The 16,175-nt window shown below is 46.8% G+C and overlaps 1 protein-coding gene across 5 annotated transcripts; it reads right to left on the reverse strand.

Moving 5' to 3' along the window:
* Positions 1-323: 323 nt before the first annotated feature.
* On the reverse strand, positions 324-15,933 carry tulp4a (TUB like protein 4a). Of its 5 annotated transcripts, none has more exons than XM_055506169.1 (14): positions 15,857-15,933; positions 13,797-14,607; positions 9,200-9,328; positions 8,438-8,599; positions 8,112-8,292; positions 7,133-7,240; positions 6,892-7,058; positions 6,592-6,816; positions 6,156-6,390; positions 5,562-5,706; positions 5,225-5,402; positions 5,016-5,109; positions 1,516-4,889; positions 324-1,417 (listed from the first exon to the last, which is right to left on the reverse strand). In XM_055506169.1, exons 2-14 carry the CDS (start codon positions 14,046-14,048, stop codon positions 1,301-1,303), a joined length of 5,367 nt encoding a protein of 1,788 aa, XP_055362144.1. In that variant the 5' UTR covers positions 14,049-14,607; positions 15,857-15,933; the 3' UTR covers positions 324-1,300. The 5 variants fall into 5 exon arrangements, with proteins under 5 accessions (XP_055362144.1, XP_055362146.1, XP_055362145.1 ...); XM_055506171.1 differs by lacking the exon at positions 15,857-15,933 and adding an exon at positions 15,309-15,847 and having other exon boundaries at positions 5,225-5,375; XM_055506170.1 differs by lacking the exon at positions 15,857-15,933 and adding an exon at positions 15,309-15,847 and having other exon boundaries at positions 5,231-5,402.
* Between the last annotated feature and the right edge of the window lie 242 nt (positions 15,934-16,175).

Raw genomic sequence — 16,175 nt, forward strand, 5'->3', positions numbered from 1 at the left:
TGAAAACACAGTGGAGACGGGTGTAAACAACATCCGTCAGTCACCCAAGTCTCTTTACAACAATTATATATGACTGATATGTATTTACATGACTTCTGAAAAGAGTATGAAATGGCATCGGCGAAATATACAAAAATATTTCCTGTACCTTGCTCACATGTTTAGTGTGGTTTTTAATACCCATCCCCACTACACGCTCACTTCACAGAAGTGATAGTAGGTGACACATCACTTCATGCCAGGGTTTCAAAGTTGCTCAATCCAGGCCTTGCAACACCTTGTGCCCATGTCACCCAATGTAGAGGTTTCACAATTTACTATTCTGTGTACCGCTCCCACCTGAATATTCCAGATTACACAAGATTCAACCATTCACCTGTTTCCTTAAAAAAGCAGGCCATGTGGAATCCATGTCGATGGGGTATGAGGACTGAGTATCACAAACAATGACAATGATGTTAAAATCATATCTGAACACACAAATAAATGTAGATATAAATTAACAAATGCAGAGTAAAACCTCCTTCAAAATTGCAGGAAACCATGTAGAAACCATTGCTGTTCACCTCAGCCATGATCACTCCTTGACCTTCCCAGGGTTTTAACAGTCACACACAGTGACGGTGTGAACTATTAATGGTGATCCTAAATGGTGCATATTTCAAAGCGTCAATTCCAGCCAAAACAGACTGAGAGAGTAACAAAAAAAGAAATGGTGGAGAGCAAAAAGGAAAGGCTGTCCTACTTTTCACCATGGTCACCATTTCAGAAAATCCTAAAAGCTGAAGCAGTTTAATAAAATTGTAACTGTTTCACTGAACATTTGTACAGCAATGGATTTCAGTGCCCAGTAGTACCTGTGGGCTCTGGAAAAACACTTGGATTTCCAGAGTGTGGTTTTCAAGTATTACTGCTGCTTCTTCTAAAAAATGCACCTCGACTTCTCTCCATTAACTGACAGATGATCTTGTCAATGAGCGTCTTCTAGCTAAAGCAGCATTTATTTGCATGGTGATCACCATAGCCCAGCTTTTTGGCCCCGCATGCACTGCATGGCGCCGCTGACTGCCAAACAGAGTGAATCTGACGGGATCCTTGGCAAATGCAGCCAATGCTTATTGCACCAAGTCTAGTGGCAGCATTGTGTAGTGCAGCGTGATTGTATCACTCTGTTTATGTGACTACGGCTGGTTTTACTTTTCTCTCCAAGCTTATAAGTGTCTAACGAGACAACCGTGTCCCTTCAGCAGAATGATATTACACCCCATATATAACTTGAGTCAAGTAGGGAGGGGACGTATCATTTGAGGCGTTGAGTGACATTGGCCAAAGCCACTGCGAAGGCCTGCACAGCAGAGAATGGATACTGGAAGTCCAGGATGTAGGCATTACCATCAATCCTGCCAAACTGCATCACCTGTGAAAAAACCGTCACAAATAAGTCAGTAGAGCAGAGTTAAACAGAAGCACAACACGCAGTGAGTGACAGTTCATATTAAACTGGACGTCTCTTACCTGCCTGCCTTCCAGTTCAATTTGAAAGTTCTTTGCAGACTCCTGTGTGACCCTTCCACCAAAGTCCAGCTGGTAAACTTGTGTGGCCTCGTTCCACAGTGGTTGCTTGTTGGCCATGACGTACACAAAGCCCTGGCTGCCCAGTCCTCTGTCCTCCTTCTCGTTTGCCTTCCGACACTTAATCTCATCCAGTTCGTTGGCGGCTCTCAGGTTCCTCTTACTTTTCCAACCCTTTTTCCCACTCTGGCACTGATTCAGGAGCTCATCCCCACTGATGAAGAGCTCCGGCTCGCTTTCTGAACTGTCTTGGAACTCGCTATTGGCGGTGGCCTTACTCAGCTTCTTGGCCTTCAACTGTTGCTCCTTCTGTCCCTTCAGCTTCTTCTTGTCTCTTCCTCCCAAACGTGGACTGGAGATGAGTGAGTTGAAATCACCCAGAGATCTGCCCTCCTTTTTCAATTTATTTCCTTCAGCCAGCTGTGGCACATTGGCCTCATCCCCCCGACCATCTGCCCGCTTCCGGTTTTTCTTGCTGATCTTTTCTGACCTCTGTGGCACCGGGCTCTCAGTCAGGGACAGCACTTCTTGAAAACTTTCCCCAGCCTCTCCCATGGTCTCTTGTAATCCTCCATGGCTCTGCAATTCTGCTGGTGGTGGAGGAGGGGGTGGTGGTGGCGGAGGAGGGGGCGAGGCAACATTTTTGTCTACAGCCATGTGGGAGGCCTTGGGTGGTAGCGGCACTGCAGGACTGGGCATAGGTGGACAGGAATTATATGTACCCCAAGGAGTGTGGAGGGCAATTGGCGGAATGGGAAGTGCAGCGCAAGCACTACTTCCTGGATACATGGGTGGGAGGGGACAGCAGGCTAAGTTTGTTATGCTTGAAGGGTAACCCGGTGGTATAACAAGGGTCGCATCCTGCTGTGAGAAGGGCACTGGTGCAACCACCTCCTTTGGGGAGGAGCAGGGCCGCGGTGACCCTGTAATAGGTTGGAGGTGGGCTCCAGAGTAGACAGTAGCTGGAGGATACTGAAGGGAGATTTGGTACCCTGCTGCTGCAGCAGCCGCTTGAAATGATGCAGAGCTTGGACTGATGGGAGACTTTGGGGAAAGGACCAAAGGCAGCCTGGACACATCTAAATGTTGTGCTGGACTAAGAATGAGCGGGGGTGGTTTGTGTGGTCCAGGTGGCGCAGCGGGGTTCAATGTAGCTGTCCTTTCCTGTGGAACCCAAACCTCCTCTGTGGCCCCTGGGTCCCACTGGTAGGGAGGAGGGCGTTTAACAAGCAGTCCAGAGGCATCACTTCCTCCTAGCGCCAGATGCCTCAGCGAATGGTTCAGTGTTTCATCCTCAGTAAATGCTGAATTAACATAATCTGCTCTGTCTCTATTACTCCCTCCTACTGCTGTACCGCCAGATCCTTCAAGGGAACTCAGCAGGTTGTAAGAAGACTGGGAGGCTAGTGGAGTAGCACTGTTAGAGTGAACAATTACTGTGCTGTGTGGTGCCCCATTGCCTGGAGGAAAATCTTGTCTAATAATAGTTCCCCCTGCTATTCCATTAGCACTCCCTGGCGCAGTGCCTCCAACACTGGATCCACTGCTACACTGACTACAAGTGTATAAGGCTGTTGGCACCCTCTGCTGGAATGAGGATGCTAGTGCACTATTTTTGGCCTTTGGAGGCAGTGGTCTAGGTGGTTCCAGCATCTGGGAAACTTTAAGAGCAGCCTCTCGGCTGTTCCTCCTGAGAGTGGCATGGATCAGGCTGCTGTCAAGTCTCTGCCCAGGATTCCTGCCAATAGCACTATTCTGGTTGGCTTGGTCTGGGTATGGAGGTGGGTCCCCACTGGGTATGGAATAGCGAGGTGCGGTGAGTCTGTTTAGAGTTGCAGAGGTGTAGGGCAGCTGGATCTTCTTGTCAGCTGAGGAGGAGGAGGATGATGACGAAGTGACCCTGAGAGTGGCAGAGCTGCCTGGTCCCTGGACTGTGTACACATTCTGGTTGCATACAAGGCGCGTTCGAGGACGACAAACTTCTTCCACATTCCCACTGCTGTCAAATGTCGTGATCCTTTCATAACCCAGTGGTGTGGGGTACTGCGCCTGTTGCTGGCCTGAAGGATAAAGTGTGAATTCTCCCTTCTTCATGTCACCAGGAGGAGGAGTTCCATTGGTGCCAGCTCCTGGACCAGAAGCAGCGTTTGAGGATGCAACGGAAGCGGATGCAACGGAAGCGGATGCTGCAGCCGCGGCGGCAGCAGCCACAGCAGCTGCCACTGTGCCGGGGTAGGGGGGTGGGGGGTTCATTTTGCTCAACTCAAGAGGAGCACTGAAAACCAACGTGTCGCCCTCAGCCAGCTGTGGAGTCCGTGGAGTCTTGATTTTCAGTAGGTGCTCGTGTTCACCCCCCACCGCCCGCTCTGCCCCCAAATCAGCCGGTGTGTGAGGGATCTGGATCTGCAGCGCCCCCGGCTGGAGCTGATGCCCAGAGGCACCTGAAGGCTGTCCTGATGACAAAGAGGGGACAGGGATCTGAATTTGAAGCTGCTGCTGGAGGTGGTGGTGCTGCTGCTGTTGCTGCAGTAGCGTATGCTGCTGCTGCGATTGCTGTTGATGATGCAGTTGCTGCTGGAGCTGCAGTTGCTGCTGGAGCTGCTGCTGTTGTATGTGTTGGAGGTGCTGCTGAATGTGCTGCTGCTGAAGCTGCTGCTGCTGTTGCTGTAAATGTTGATGCTGGAGCATCTGCTGCTGCTGCTGAAGTTGCTGCTGCTGCTGCTGAAGTTGTTGGTGATGCTGAATTTGTTGTTGGTGGTGTTGTTGTAGCTGTTGTTGGTGCTGCTGTTGCTGAGACTGTTGTTGATGGTGATTTGGCTGTTCCTGTTGTTGCTGTGACGAATGAAGAGAAGGTGGTGGTCCAACCATTAGGCGACTCATGTCCAGACCTCCAAAGATGACTTGACCAGGGCTGGAGTACCTGGTGGGAAGTGTGTACTGGGCTGTCAGGATGGTGTCTTGGCTTTGGTCTGACCCACTAGCAGCTGCTCCAGCAGGGGTTGCAGTGGGATTTGTTAGGACATCCAGCTGAACATTTTGATTGGCTAAGAGGGATTGCACCAGGCCGATGCTTTGGGCAGGAGACATGGCCTGGGCAGGACTGTGAATTGGGGCAATAGGGATGTTGACAGTACAGGGGGGGTTGTCATCAGCGCCACCAGCAGGGCCGGAGACAGGCAGGTCATCTTCATCCTCGCTGAAGACATTGGGGCTGAAGACAGGCAAATTGATGAAATCCATGGAAATCTTTCGCACCTCCGGCAAGTAGATGGTCATCTGTCTGGGCTGAAGATGGAGGAGGCTTGTCTTGTAGATGACTGAAGGGTGAAAAATAAGTCAGAGTAAATACGAGGAAAAACAAAAAGAAAGAAAGCGAAAAACCAACACAACTTTTAGTCTGTCATTAATTTAATTGTAGCCAACCAAAGTTGCTGCTTGTGTACCTGCACCAAGGTTGGTTGGTAAAAATGCAGCCAAGCCCACTATCTTGAACTTTGTTCCCCAAATATTGGACGTGACCTGAGCAAGGTAATTTTGCTGAAAAACAAAAAGTACATACGACACATGAACAAACTACGTTTAAAGCCAAACAGTGCATGGACCTATACATGTTACCCTGCACTACTGAGTGGGCAACACCAAACCATTTCACCTTCACCTGAGTGATGTCATCTAGAGGAAACTCCCTTCTTGTTAGACTGGGTGACCCAATGGATGGCTTGCGTATGGGTAACCGCGGTGACCTGGAGATTTCCTGTGAGGCGCGGGACAGTTTTGGCGATTTCCTGGGATCAATGTTGATCCTGTTGGTAAAGGGACAAACTAAGTCTCTACAAAAAAGGCAGCAAATACAAAAAGGTTTAGACATGCAGTAAAACAAAGACAAACGATGACCATCACAATTAACATCCATCATGTATGAACTATTGTACTAATGCCTAAACTCTGGGATAGGTGCTACAGAACCACCATGTCAGAGGGTTGGTTACCTGGGCAGTTTGGGGGATTTGCTACCCCTGGATATCTTTGGAGATTTCTTCCCAACCCAATCATCACTCAGCTCAATGTCACTGGAATCTGAGCAGTTACAGCTGTCGATCATCGCAGATATCAAGCTGTTGCTGTAGATCTCGTCTGAGGAGAAAAAGGGTCAAATCATTTAAGATAAAATAATGTATTTGTTCATTTGGGTTATAAATGTGCAGTTAACGAGATTTTTAATTAATCACACTGGTTATGCCATGATGGTGCTGCTTGTCCCATTTGTTTTGAAAGCTTCATAAAAAGGTCTGTGCACCACTGCTGCTCTACTTTAGGTTATGTCTGGAACCATTGCATAGCTGGGCTCATTTGTCATTGAGTGGGGAGGGTGTGGGTTGATTTATGACAAAACCCAGGTGCCATCAGAGCATCCATTAAGCAGCTTTTAATTAGCACGGGCCTGACCTGTGAAACTAAGACACCCCTATTCCCAGACTGATGAATGAAAATCAACTGGAGAAGCAGAGAATAGATGGAAAATATGGGTGGATATTAATTTCCAAATATTCATGTTTAATAATGACATTTTAAATAAACCTTACCTGTTTTCCCGTCGGTCTTGGGGTCCATGATGACAAACTCTGGACGCAGCTTACTTATTCGCCTGCCTTTGAGGATGGGCACCAAACCTCCAAGGTACTCCAGGTACAGGGTGTAACACGGTCCTCCGACTTCAGGGTTGTCTTCGGTACGTTTCATCGTACAGTGCAGGCGCTCATTCCCAGCCGTTGGGTAGCTTACAAAATCACGCATGTTGTTGGGATCTGGAATTGGGGGCTGGAACAAACACAGAGAAATTGTTAAGCTAAACTTCAAATCCATGGCCTATTAGTCTGGGTTTATTTATCATTTATCTCAGCATTTGTACCACAGAATGTGCCAACAGCGGCACACATCAAGCCTATTTCCTGTCCTGGGAGCTCTTCAGATTCCTAATTATAATGTGAAAGGATCAAACAACCCGCTGCCTTTTATCACCTTGATGGTGGGGATGAAAGCTGTGGTGACGTAAGAACAGAGGCGGGAAGGCATGGTGAGCTTGGCAACGTCTTTTTCCTCCTTCACCGCCGTGGCGATGCCCTGCTGGCAGAGGAGCTGCAGGCTGGCTACGCGGTGTTCCACCCGCACCACGTAGAGAGCCGGGCCACATGCCAGGAACAGGCGACAGTCCCGGTGACCCCAGCACAGCGTTGTGATGGGCCGCTGCAAGACAAGATGCCTCTGTTACATACTGCCCTGTATTTGTGTGTACGTGCACCTCACTTATGTGTTTATCACCTGTGCTGGCGTGTCCAGTGTGTAGATGTGTTCACCCCGAACATTGTAGAACTTGACAATAGCATTTCTAGTGGGGGGCAGACAGGATGGATCAGGAGAAACCAGTGTCCTCTCCATCCCTGCCACTGCCAGGAGGTCTCCCTGCGAGCACCACTGGACCACCACATCTGCAGCACAGGCCAGATTACAGTAGTAAGTACCAGAACACTTGGATGTACATTAATGAGATTCCCCAACACACCTTTCAGACCGGTGCGGATGACAGTGGGAGTGAGGTCATCGTAGTTGTTCATCAGGCTGATGTCTCCAGAGGTGAAACTGACGGTCAGCAGTGGTTTATGGCTGTGCACTGACAAGAGACAAACAACAACAACAGCAGCAGTGTCAATTTCCCATTCATACATCCCTGAGCTGTTTTTATCTGGTCTTACAATGATCCAAACAGCAACACAAATAAAAAACCCAATGTATTGTAATAGGTTTTCAATAAGTGTTTAAATCAGATATACGACACTGCTGTAAACGCTGCATTGAGTTAATAATATTAATCAATTACTATTGACTTGTTTAATTAGTCAGCTTAATTTAATAATTAAGTGAGTTGGAGCATATTCTGTCTTCTAGCAAAGACCAGCACTTTTTAATTTCTGTACTTTGTCTGTGGCAAAACACAGCAGTAGGACAGATAACAGGGAATGCAGATGAAAACGAGAAGAGACAGGAAAAGAGCTACAGGCACCTGGAACTTGTCCTTCATAAGGTCATAATAGCTACTCGTCTATAGACAGTCTCTGCATGTTTAAAGCACAGGGAGTCAAATAAAGAAAGCATGGCTCATATAATGAAGTTCCACAATATGTTAATCAGGGCAATTTCTAAATGATGATTCTTTGTTGGGAATCACCAAGGGAGGAGAATGTGTTTATTTTGGATCTGTTATAAGGGTAACTTTATCTACAAGCTGTAGTCTTTGCTGTAATGAGGGTTTGTGTGGCTAAAACAGGCACAGGCACCTCCATATCCTTGACACTATTAGCAAACTCATTCCAGAGAAGTCCTGGGGGACATGGTTAAAGAAAGAACCATTAAAATAGACCAACATATGTATTTCACTGGCTTTTCTTTTTGTCCCACTGAGCAAAAATAGTGTTAGATGATCCCAAAGGAGCAGCCAGTACAGTCATGCCCAGTACAGTCATGCCACACCCTAAGCAGCAAACCTTGTGGTGGGGAGTAGTCATCAGCATCTGTGTCGCTCTCGCTGCTGTCCTCTACCAGAAAACTTGGGTAGTTCCAGGACATGCTGACGATGCCGTCCGACTCATGCAGCAGAATGTGGGCCAGCATGCGCCCGTGGCAGTCCATCACTATCACCTGTCCATCAGCAGTACCAAACAGCACCTGTGGAAGGAACAGTGAGGGGGCAACGTGGACGGGAGGAAGAGACATTCATTGAGACACAGAGAGACAGAAGCAGGCATGATGGGATAAAGGCAAGAAGCGAGGAAAGCCATCCAGTAGGTAGAGAGGAAAGCTTGTGTGTTACCTGCTGGTCGTCCGGGGTCCAGATACCACAGGTGATTTGGCTTTCCAGGTTGATCTCAGAGGACCAGTGCCTCTGCCCGCTGACAGAGCCCACCAGAACAAAGCCATCGCGATAGGAAATGAGAGCCTGGGTGCCGTCATGGGACCAGGTGAAGTCGCTCACCTACACAACATTTACGATGGATGTGCCTTGAGTGAAACATCAACCATCTCTGCATGTATAGAAATTCTGGTATTTATGAAATAAAGCCTTGAACTTGAGGGAAAGGAACAGAGTAGGTGCACTATTACAAACAGTACAGGTCATTCATTTGGAGAGAGGTTCTTTTGTCTAGCTGGTCCTCTTGTCATTACACTGGTCACAAAAGATAAAATGCCACCAGGATGCGTCAGCCTCCGTTGAGCATTCGACAGTGATTGACACATCAAACCTACGCATCATAAGTTCTCACGGCCGTTATGTAAATCAGGACATGCAATGTCTGAGAATTTCTCCCCAGATGAAAACGTTGGAGGCAAAAGGTTCAAAATGATGAGGGAATAAGAAGAAATAAAATGTGACTGACATGTTATTATATTCATGGAAATGTTTGCTCCCATTACTGGCTATTTATATTCACTCCATTATGTTTTATGAAGGCTATTTCCATTTCTGTGCATGTTTTCCATATTCACTGTCAGTCCAAAGTAAACTAGAACGGGTCAGTCCACCTTTATTATAGTTTATATAGTTGATGGTCAGTTATATTGTATTGCTTCGTACCTGCGCTCCGCGGTCGTTGACCAGCTCCACAGACCAGCGGCCCTCATACTGGATCCAAACAAATATCCCCCCATCTGTATCACAGGTGGCCAGTTTCTGGAAGGGCTCGTTCCATCGCACCAGCACCACCTTAAAGAAACAAGGAGACGATTTAAACAGCGGCAGGACGCCGTTGGTGGACGTGTGCGTCACTATTGAACTTTAGCGTTTTTAAAGAATTTTAAAGAAAACAGCACAGAGGTGAATAATGGTCTTGTGTGGCGTGAGTCAGCCTATAATCCTAAACCGCCGAGCGGAGCACGTGTGCTATACACGCTCCAACACACAACTACCAGTCTTAGCGGAGCTCAGCAGATCAGTGGCGGACAGTGGAAGCCAGCCAGTCTTATCCCCCTCGGCCAAAACAAATAAAAACACACACTTTAATCCATCATTACTCCAGTGGAACAAGTGTCATTAACTGCGCTTGGAAAATAATTGCCAGAGTTGTCAAAATAAGACGGATTTATCATTGAGGATATTACACAGTTTCAGACGGTTATTGCAAGCAAGAGGTTTATTGCTCAGCAGCTCAGTGGAACCTAAACTCTGCTATTCAACGTGAATTATTGTTATTTGCCACAGTCGATTTCTTTCCAGTTCCACAAATATATTTGTCACTGGCATGTGCGCTGTTGAATGTAATGCTATTCCACAGGTGTGTCTCGGTTACAAGAACAATGATATCTGGCCCATCGCAAACTTTTAGCAAAGCCTGCCACACATCATTCAGCCAAGACAGTCATTTTATTCAGCAGCACTCTGGTCACAAGGCTACCTGGCTTTGGCCGGATAGTACTGTCCCACATAACCAATTTCCATGCATGAGAATCTCCTAAAGGAATACGAATCCACGGGGTTACATCATCTGTGAACTGTCTGCAACCTCTGCTGAGCAAAATGGATTTTCTGGATGGTATTATGCAACATTCTTCACCTCCAGCCATTGTAGACGTGAGGCTTTAGGTTAAGGAGAAGCTGCAGTTTACACAATTCTAATATAGTTCAACCACAGTAAATTTATCAAAACAAGTGATTCACATACACATCTGAAAGTTGAGTCATGGCAACATGATCAATTCAGCCTCATGGAGGTGAAAGTAATCTGTGTGTGTGTGTGTGTGTGTGTGTGTGTGTGTGTGTGTGTGTGTGTGTGTGTAAATTTAGCTCACTGTGGAGATTAGTGCGAGCTGGTCAGGCATCCCACGAGGGGGACAGCTGAGCACCTCGCTGTGACGCAGCAATCCAGGAGATCAGACACACATGGAGACAGACAGGATGAGAATGAGAAGCCAGAGGACAGAGAGGGGGCAAAGAGATCACGGGCAGAGCAAGCAGCGCGCGCATGCTAACACATACGGACTGATCCCTTCATCCTGCCGGCGGCCGGCACGTGGCCGCGGGCGGCTTCTGCCTGCGAGGCTGCTGCTGCCTTACCGCCTGCAGCTTTCACTGCAGCTCGGACCTCACGCTGGGACTTAGGGTCAGGTCAGTTCACGGTCTCTCCAACACAGAGGCTAATGACACCAAATCAAATCAAAGGACGGCTTTGGGTTGCACTGGAGTCAGCAGAAGTGAGAGTCACAAGGAGGATGGGGAGGGTGAGGCGACAGCCTGACCAGACCGTCATCAGGGAGAGACACAAAGCAAGTGTTGCTCAGGTAGCAGGATCATTTTCATAAAAATTCCAAAATGACCTACTGGCAGTTTTTTGGTCTTCTGCACCACCTGAAAGTGAACCCAAGTATGCAGAAGTGTCGCGACTCACAGTCAACAGACACCTGGACCTGAGGAAACAGTCGAGCCTGGTGTTACGCAACACGTCCTCTCCAAGAAAGGATTAGAACACCAAATCCATTTCCACTGAGCACATTAAGCGAGACCACTTTAATGTACTGCAGAATGAGTAGTCCATGTACTCTTCAATCCTGGGTGGGGTTGTTCAAAGTCACCAGAACAGGCCAGACCAGTAACGGACCAGTCTAGACGCCTTCTAGTACCAGTAAGTACTAGTGAGTGAGATAAAACTAAGGCGAAAATGCAGAGCACCTCATTAAAACTGATGACTTGGCCCTTTTTGTCTGCTATACAGCCTTAGAGAGAACAATCAACAGGTGGGACTCCTACCTTTGGGAAAGAATACACCCATAAGACCCAAAGGAATGGCAGCAAGGTGCGTATAAACATGTTTTTAACTACCATGTCAAGAGAGTTTGGCACAAAACTTTTTATCTATGAAAAAAATAGAACAATATTATTTAGTTAAGGGCTTTATCGGGATAGATATTACATAGATATACAACAGATATGCCTCCTGTGCTGACAGTGTATTATAAAATAAAGAGATAAAGTGAAATGGTAAAGTTAATAAAGCCCATACAGGCAAACAATAGATCTACACGTTATCTCACTGCAGTGGTTGTTGTCCTTAGGAACACAAGAATGCCCCTCAAGTATGCAGCATGTATGATTGTACCTCAAATAGCAGCTAGCACTTGATAAGATACAGTCAGACATTTTGCCTAAAACCTGTGCTGGGGTCAACATTTCCTCAGCAACACGGCGACAGCCATTGTCAAGCCCGTCCGGGATGTTCAGCGCTGAGCCAGAATGAATGGACTCCTGGCTGTGACTGGCTGCTTAGTCTGTTCAGCATCCATTACAGAAAACAAAGCAGTGAATTGCCAAAAAGAGGCATTGATCGGTTCTGATGCACGTCTCAAGCTTCAGGAGTATATTCACATGAAAAGGCACAGAGCGTGCGCCTTTCTTCTATTTTCAATTCGATTTGCGCATAGTGACAAGACGGCTGCAAAAGGTCAGCAGCTCTGTTTAAAAGCAATATAAAAATAGTATCAGGTCATGGGAGGCCAGATTTTCTTTGAGTACAACTTTTTTTTACTGCTCTGATTGATTTATTTTTAGTCTATAAAGTCTTCTAGTCTAGTAATCGCTACCAAATGAAGGCGTATGTGTTAAAAAAAGAAATAGTTACGCTGTTACGCTACAGTACAGGTGATTAATCCTTGGAGTGTTCTTTTATAATATAGATCTACACTCTGGAAAGCCAACTTAATGAAAAACACAGCACAGAATTGAGAGTAGTGAGCTGTTGACACCCACTGTGAAAAGATGGCTGTGGGTGACAGAACAAAAGGAACGTGCATCACACATGTACTCATTGCCCCCTTTGAAGCTGTTACCTCGTAATTATTTCTCAAATTTGCTGAAGGGGAGGCAGACGCAGAGGCGGACCAGCCCTGATGTGTTACAGGACTTTTAATTATCTCAAGATCGTGAGAGTCTTCAGAATTAGCAGGACAACAGTTGAGCTTTATCACAACATTCGATGTGTTTATGCAGAGTGGTGGCCAACTTTTTAATGGAGGGGGAACTGAAGCAATAACCAGCGCGTGTTTCTGGCAGAGGCTGCAACACTTTACAAGAACACAACCTCTTGGTGTCTGACTCCTCCTAACAAATGTCTGACCGTTTAAGAACCAGTTTTTACTTTACTATATTGTCTGTTTTGGGGCAAAGCCAAAGAATGCATCCATTTTGATGGTTCCTTACATTAGAATGATAACATAACACTCGGGTCCATTAATCAACCGGGATAATGGCCATCCCTAAATGCTGGAGTCAGTATTGATCTTGGCGAGTCGGATCTGCAGGATGAACTTGTGTTGCATTTGTGTCTGCAAATTCATAAAGTTACTTGAGCTAATTTATGTAAACGGTCCCTCGTGACCAGTAATAAGCGTTCAATTACAGTATTGACATTCAAAGGACAGCTCCAATTAAAGAAAGCCACAGCTTTGTTTTTGCTGCTTGAGCAGCTTTGCTGACAAATAAAGGTTAACCGAATATACTGATATAGTTCATAAAATGATGCTGGCTTGTTTGTTCACAAAATAAAAGAAAACACAAGATACAACACTCTATCTGGGTCATTTTTATGTGCTAACGCTGCACACAGAAAACATCGCGTGATCATGGACAGATCCATCATAATATGACAGAATTCATTAGGTTTCCACCACTGTCAATAACCACAAATTGGAGCAGAGTGGATGATAACACTGGCTTTGCTGTTATGAAGTCTGTGGAGACTCACTAGTACTCCATGACACGTTGGCATGTGACCAGACTGTGTTGATGATGAAACCACTAACCCTGCTGTATGTGTACAGCACTGTACTTCTACTCCGTCCCTTTCTCGAGGGAGTCAAGCACTCTCCCTTCAGCTGTGTTATGGAATGGCCGACGCAGCAGCTTCCTCCATCGACCAACATCTACACCTACTGAGCAATCCCACTCGCGCCAGGTCACCATTATTACATAGTGATGAGACAATTCACACTAGGTGATATGAATAATAACAGTAATAGTAACAGGTTGGCATCAACAAGGGAATAATTAGAATTATAACAGGATTTGCATGTAGTGCTTATATTTATTATCGTTAATAGTATTATTCAGAGAATACTGCTTGGGTTATAATTCTACTAAACTACACGCATGTACATACGATCAACAGGTTCATCATCCTTCTTACCTCACTGTTGTGCCCTCGAAGGTTGAAGTTGACTCTCTGCGGCGTCGGCCGGTCCCGTCTGCAGTGGCTGGACGTGAACGTGACCCCCACAACCCCCCGGCCGTTGCCGGTGGCCAGCCAGCCCTCCTCGTAGTAGCGCTTCCTGCACACGGGCTTCTCCTTCTCGCTCTTGGGCACACGGCCCTTCCAGGACAGGCACAGGATGTTGGAGTCACTGCAGAGGACCGGGCCGTGCTCCACAGAGGCAAACATCCCTGCGGGTCGCGACACCACGGTACCAGTCAGGGGTCCCTCAGAGGGGTCGGCACCCTTATGAGCGGCTCTTCTCTGCTGAGGTTAGCGGTTCAGTGTCAGCTGTGCGATCACCACAACGGTGCATAGTAGGACAGGTGCTTTCTCTATAGGAGCAGTTCGCGGCGCTGATTAAAGGTGAGTAGTGAGGACTTCTCTTAGCGCCCAGTTGAGCTCACAGAAGCGAACTGACAGAATAATGTGGGCAAACGAGCTGCATACGTAACAAAAGGCACTCGTTAAAGTCATTCTGCGATGCAGCGGTGTCACGTCTGTGTATTGCAAACAAACGTCCACAATAGAGGCTCTTGGAAACAGACAAACAGCCAACGCATCCAGCCCATCCAACGTCCAGGTGTGTGTCCAGTTCACCGGCTCATCCCGAAGCTCCGCGTCCTCCTCCGCATTCGATCCAAGCTGCGTGAGGAGGAGCAGGGACTCCTCTCCGTCAGCACTCGGCCCGGAGGAGAGCCGCTTCTCCCGGCAACGTCATCTCGGCCTTGGGGATCTCGTGGGACTGCTGGAGGACACAAACGGAGGCTCATTACCACGTAGAAAGTCACACTGTCGAACAGGCCCGTGTTTAAATATTTAGTTAGGTTTTACATGCACGCAACAGTAAAAGTCGAGAACTCGCAGCCGCCGCACACAGATTAATATTAAATATTAATGCGCGTTTCTTAATATAGATACAGCAACTGAGGTCTTATCAATCACGTTAGTTCGAGAACTATCTTAATCAGCGGAAGGATATTTACCTAATTGTTGAATTATTTAGACGAACGATTTATAACAGTGTAGCCCTGGTTTTATTACGCTACGACGAACTGGTCTCTTGTGGCTAAACGATTAAACAAATAGAAAATGATGATAGAAATGTGCTAAAGTAAATAATAAGTAACGAGACAATCGTAAAGGTGAATCGTAAATACAGCGAGATCGAAGAGACAAACACCGGTGGCCACTGACGAACACTACAGTTCGGGATAATATTGCCCGTTTGATAATAAAATACTAAAATAAATATCTAAAATTATCTTGCAACCACGGTTACATAGTAATAAAACTGTCATTTTGATAAAGTCAGTATAAAAAAAACATCCACAGCAATGTAAATAATACTATTGTAGGAGCATCTCATACTCAGCTAACGCTTTCTTCCAGACAACTCTTGTAAAAGTAATACGGTACAATATGACAGCGAGACTAAGAGACACTTACAGACAAACAGCTACGATACAGCTCAAGAGCTGATGTCAAAATAGATCAAACACCCATCACCGTGAGCCGCCTGCTAGCTACAACTAGCTGCTGGATCCTGGATCAAGACAGAGCTCCGTGAGCCCCACGGATCAAAACATGTCTGCAGCTGAATTAGTCTTTCCTGTCCAAAATAATCTTCTTGGTGCTGCAAGTTGACGTAAGTCAAAGCGAGGTTAGCTGCTCGGGAACGCAGCCAACCTTGGCTGCTTGTGTTGTCTCCTCCACAAAGAGCAGCCAATGATAGCTAGCCGGCTAACGGAGCAGCTAGCTAGCTGGACGCGAGCCTCAATCGGCGGAGAGTGGCCCCCGCCATCCGCCGCTGGTAGTTGTCGCTAATAGGCTACGGCTAGCACTGTAGTGTCCTGTTTATCCGGACGTTTTTAATTAGATCGCGTAGCCGCTCTGGACAGCCACGAATCAGTGGAGTGGAGACCGATGGGACAAAGCCACGGCGGACCCATCGCCAACAAAGCCGGAGAAACACCATCAGCCACAGCAGCGCTTACCTCGGCTGAGAACCGCCGCCGCTCGCTCTGTCTGCAGCCTGCTACTGTACACTGGCAGGGCCCGACGGCGGGGTCACGTGACGCGCACGTGATTAACACCAATTAAATTATCACCTACCATATCAACAGAGGTGGCTGTTAGGTTTAATTCTATAGTAAATCAGTATGGACACAGTCACAATAAAGAAACATATTTTATTCTATTCTATTATTCTATTATATGAAACATCTTAACTTGTCTTCATATTTTGGTACCAAATTGCAGGGATTGATTTTTGTCCACACTTTTTTTCATTAATGACCATTTAGAGTTTAAGAT

The sequence above is a fragment of the Betta splendens genome, chromosome 24 (assembly GCF_900634795.4).
Source record: "Betta splendens chromosome 24, fBetSpl5.4, whole genome shotgun sequence".
Lineage (NCBI taxonomy): Eukaryota > Metazoa > Chordata > Actinopteri > Anabantiformes > Osphronemidae > Betta > Betta splendens.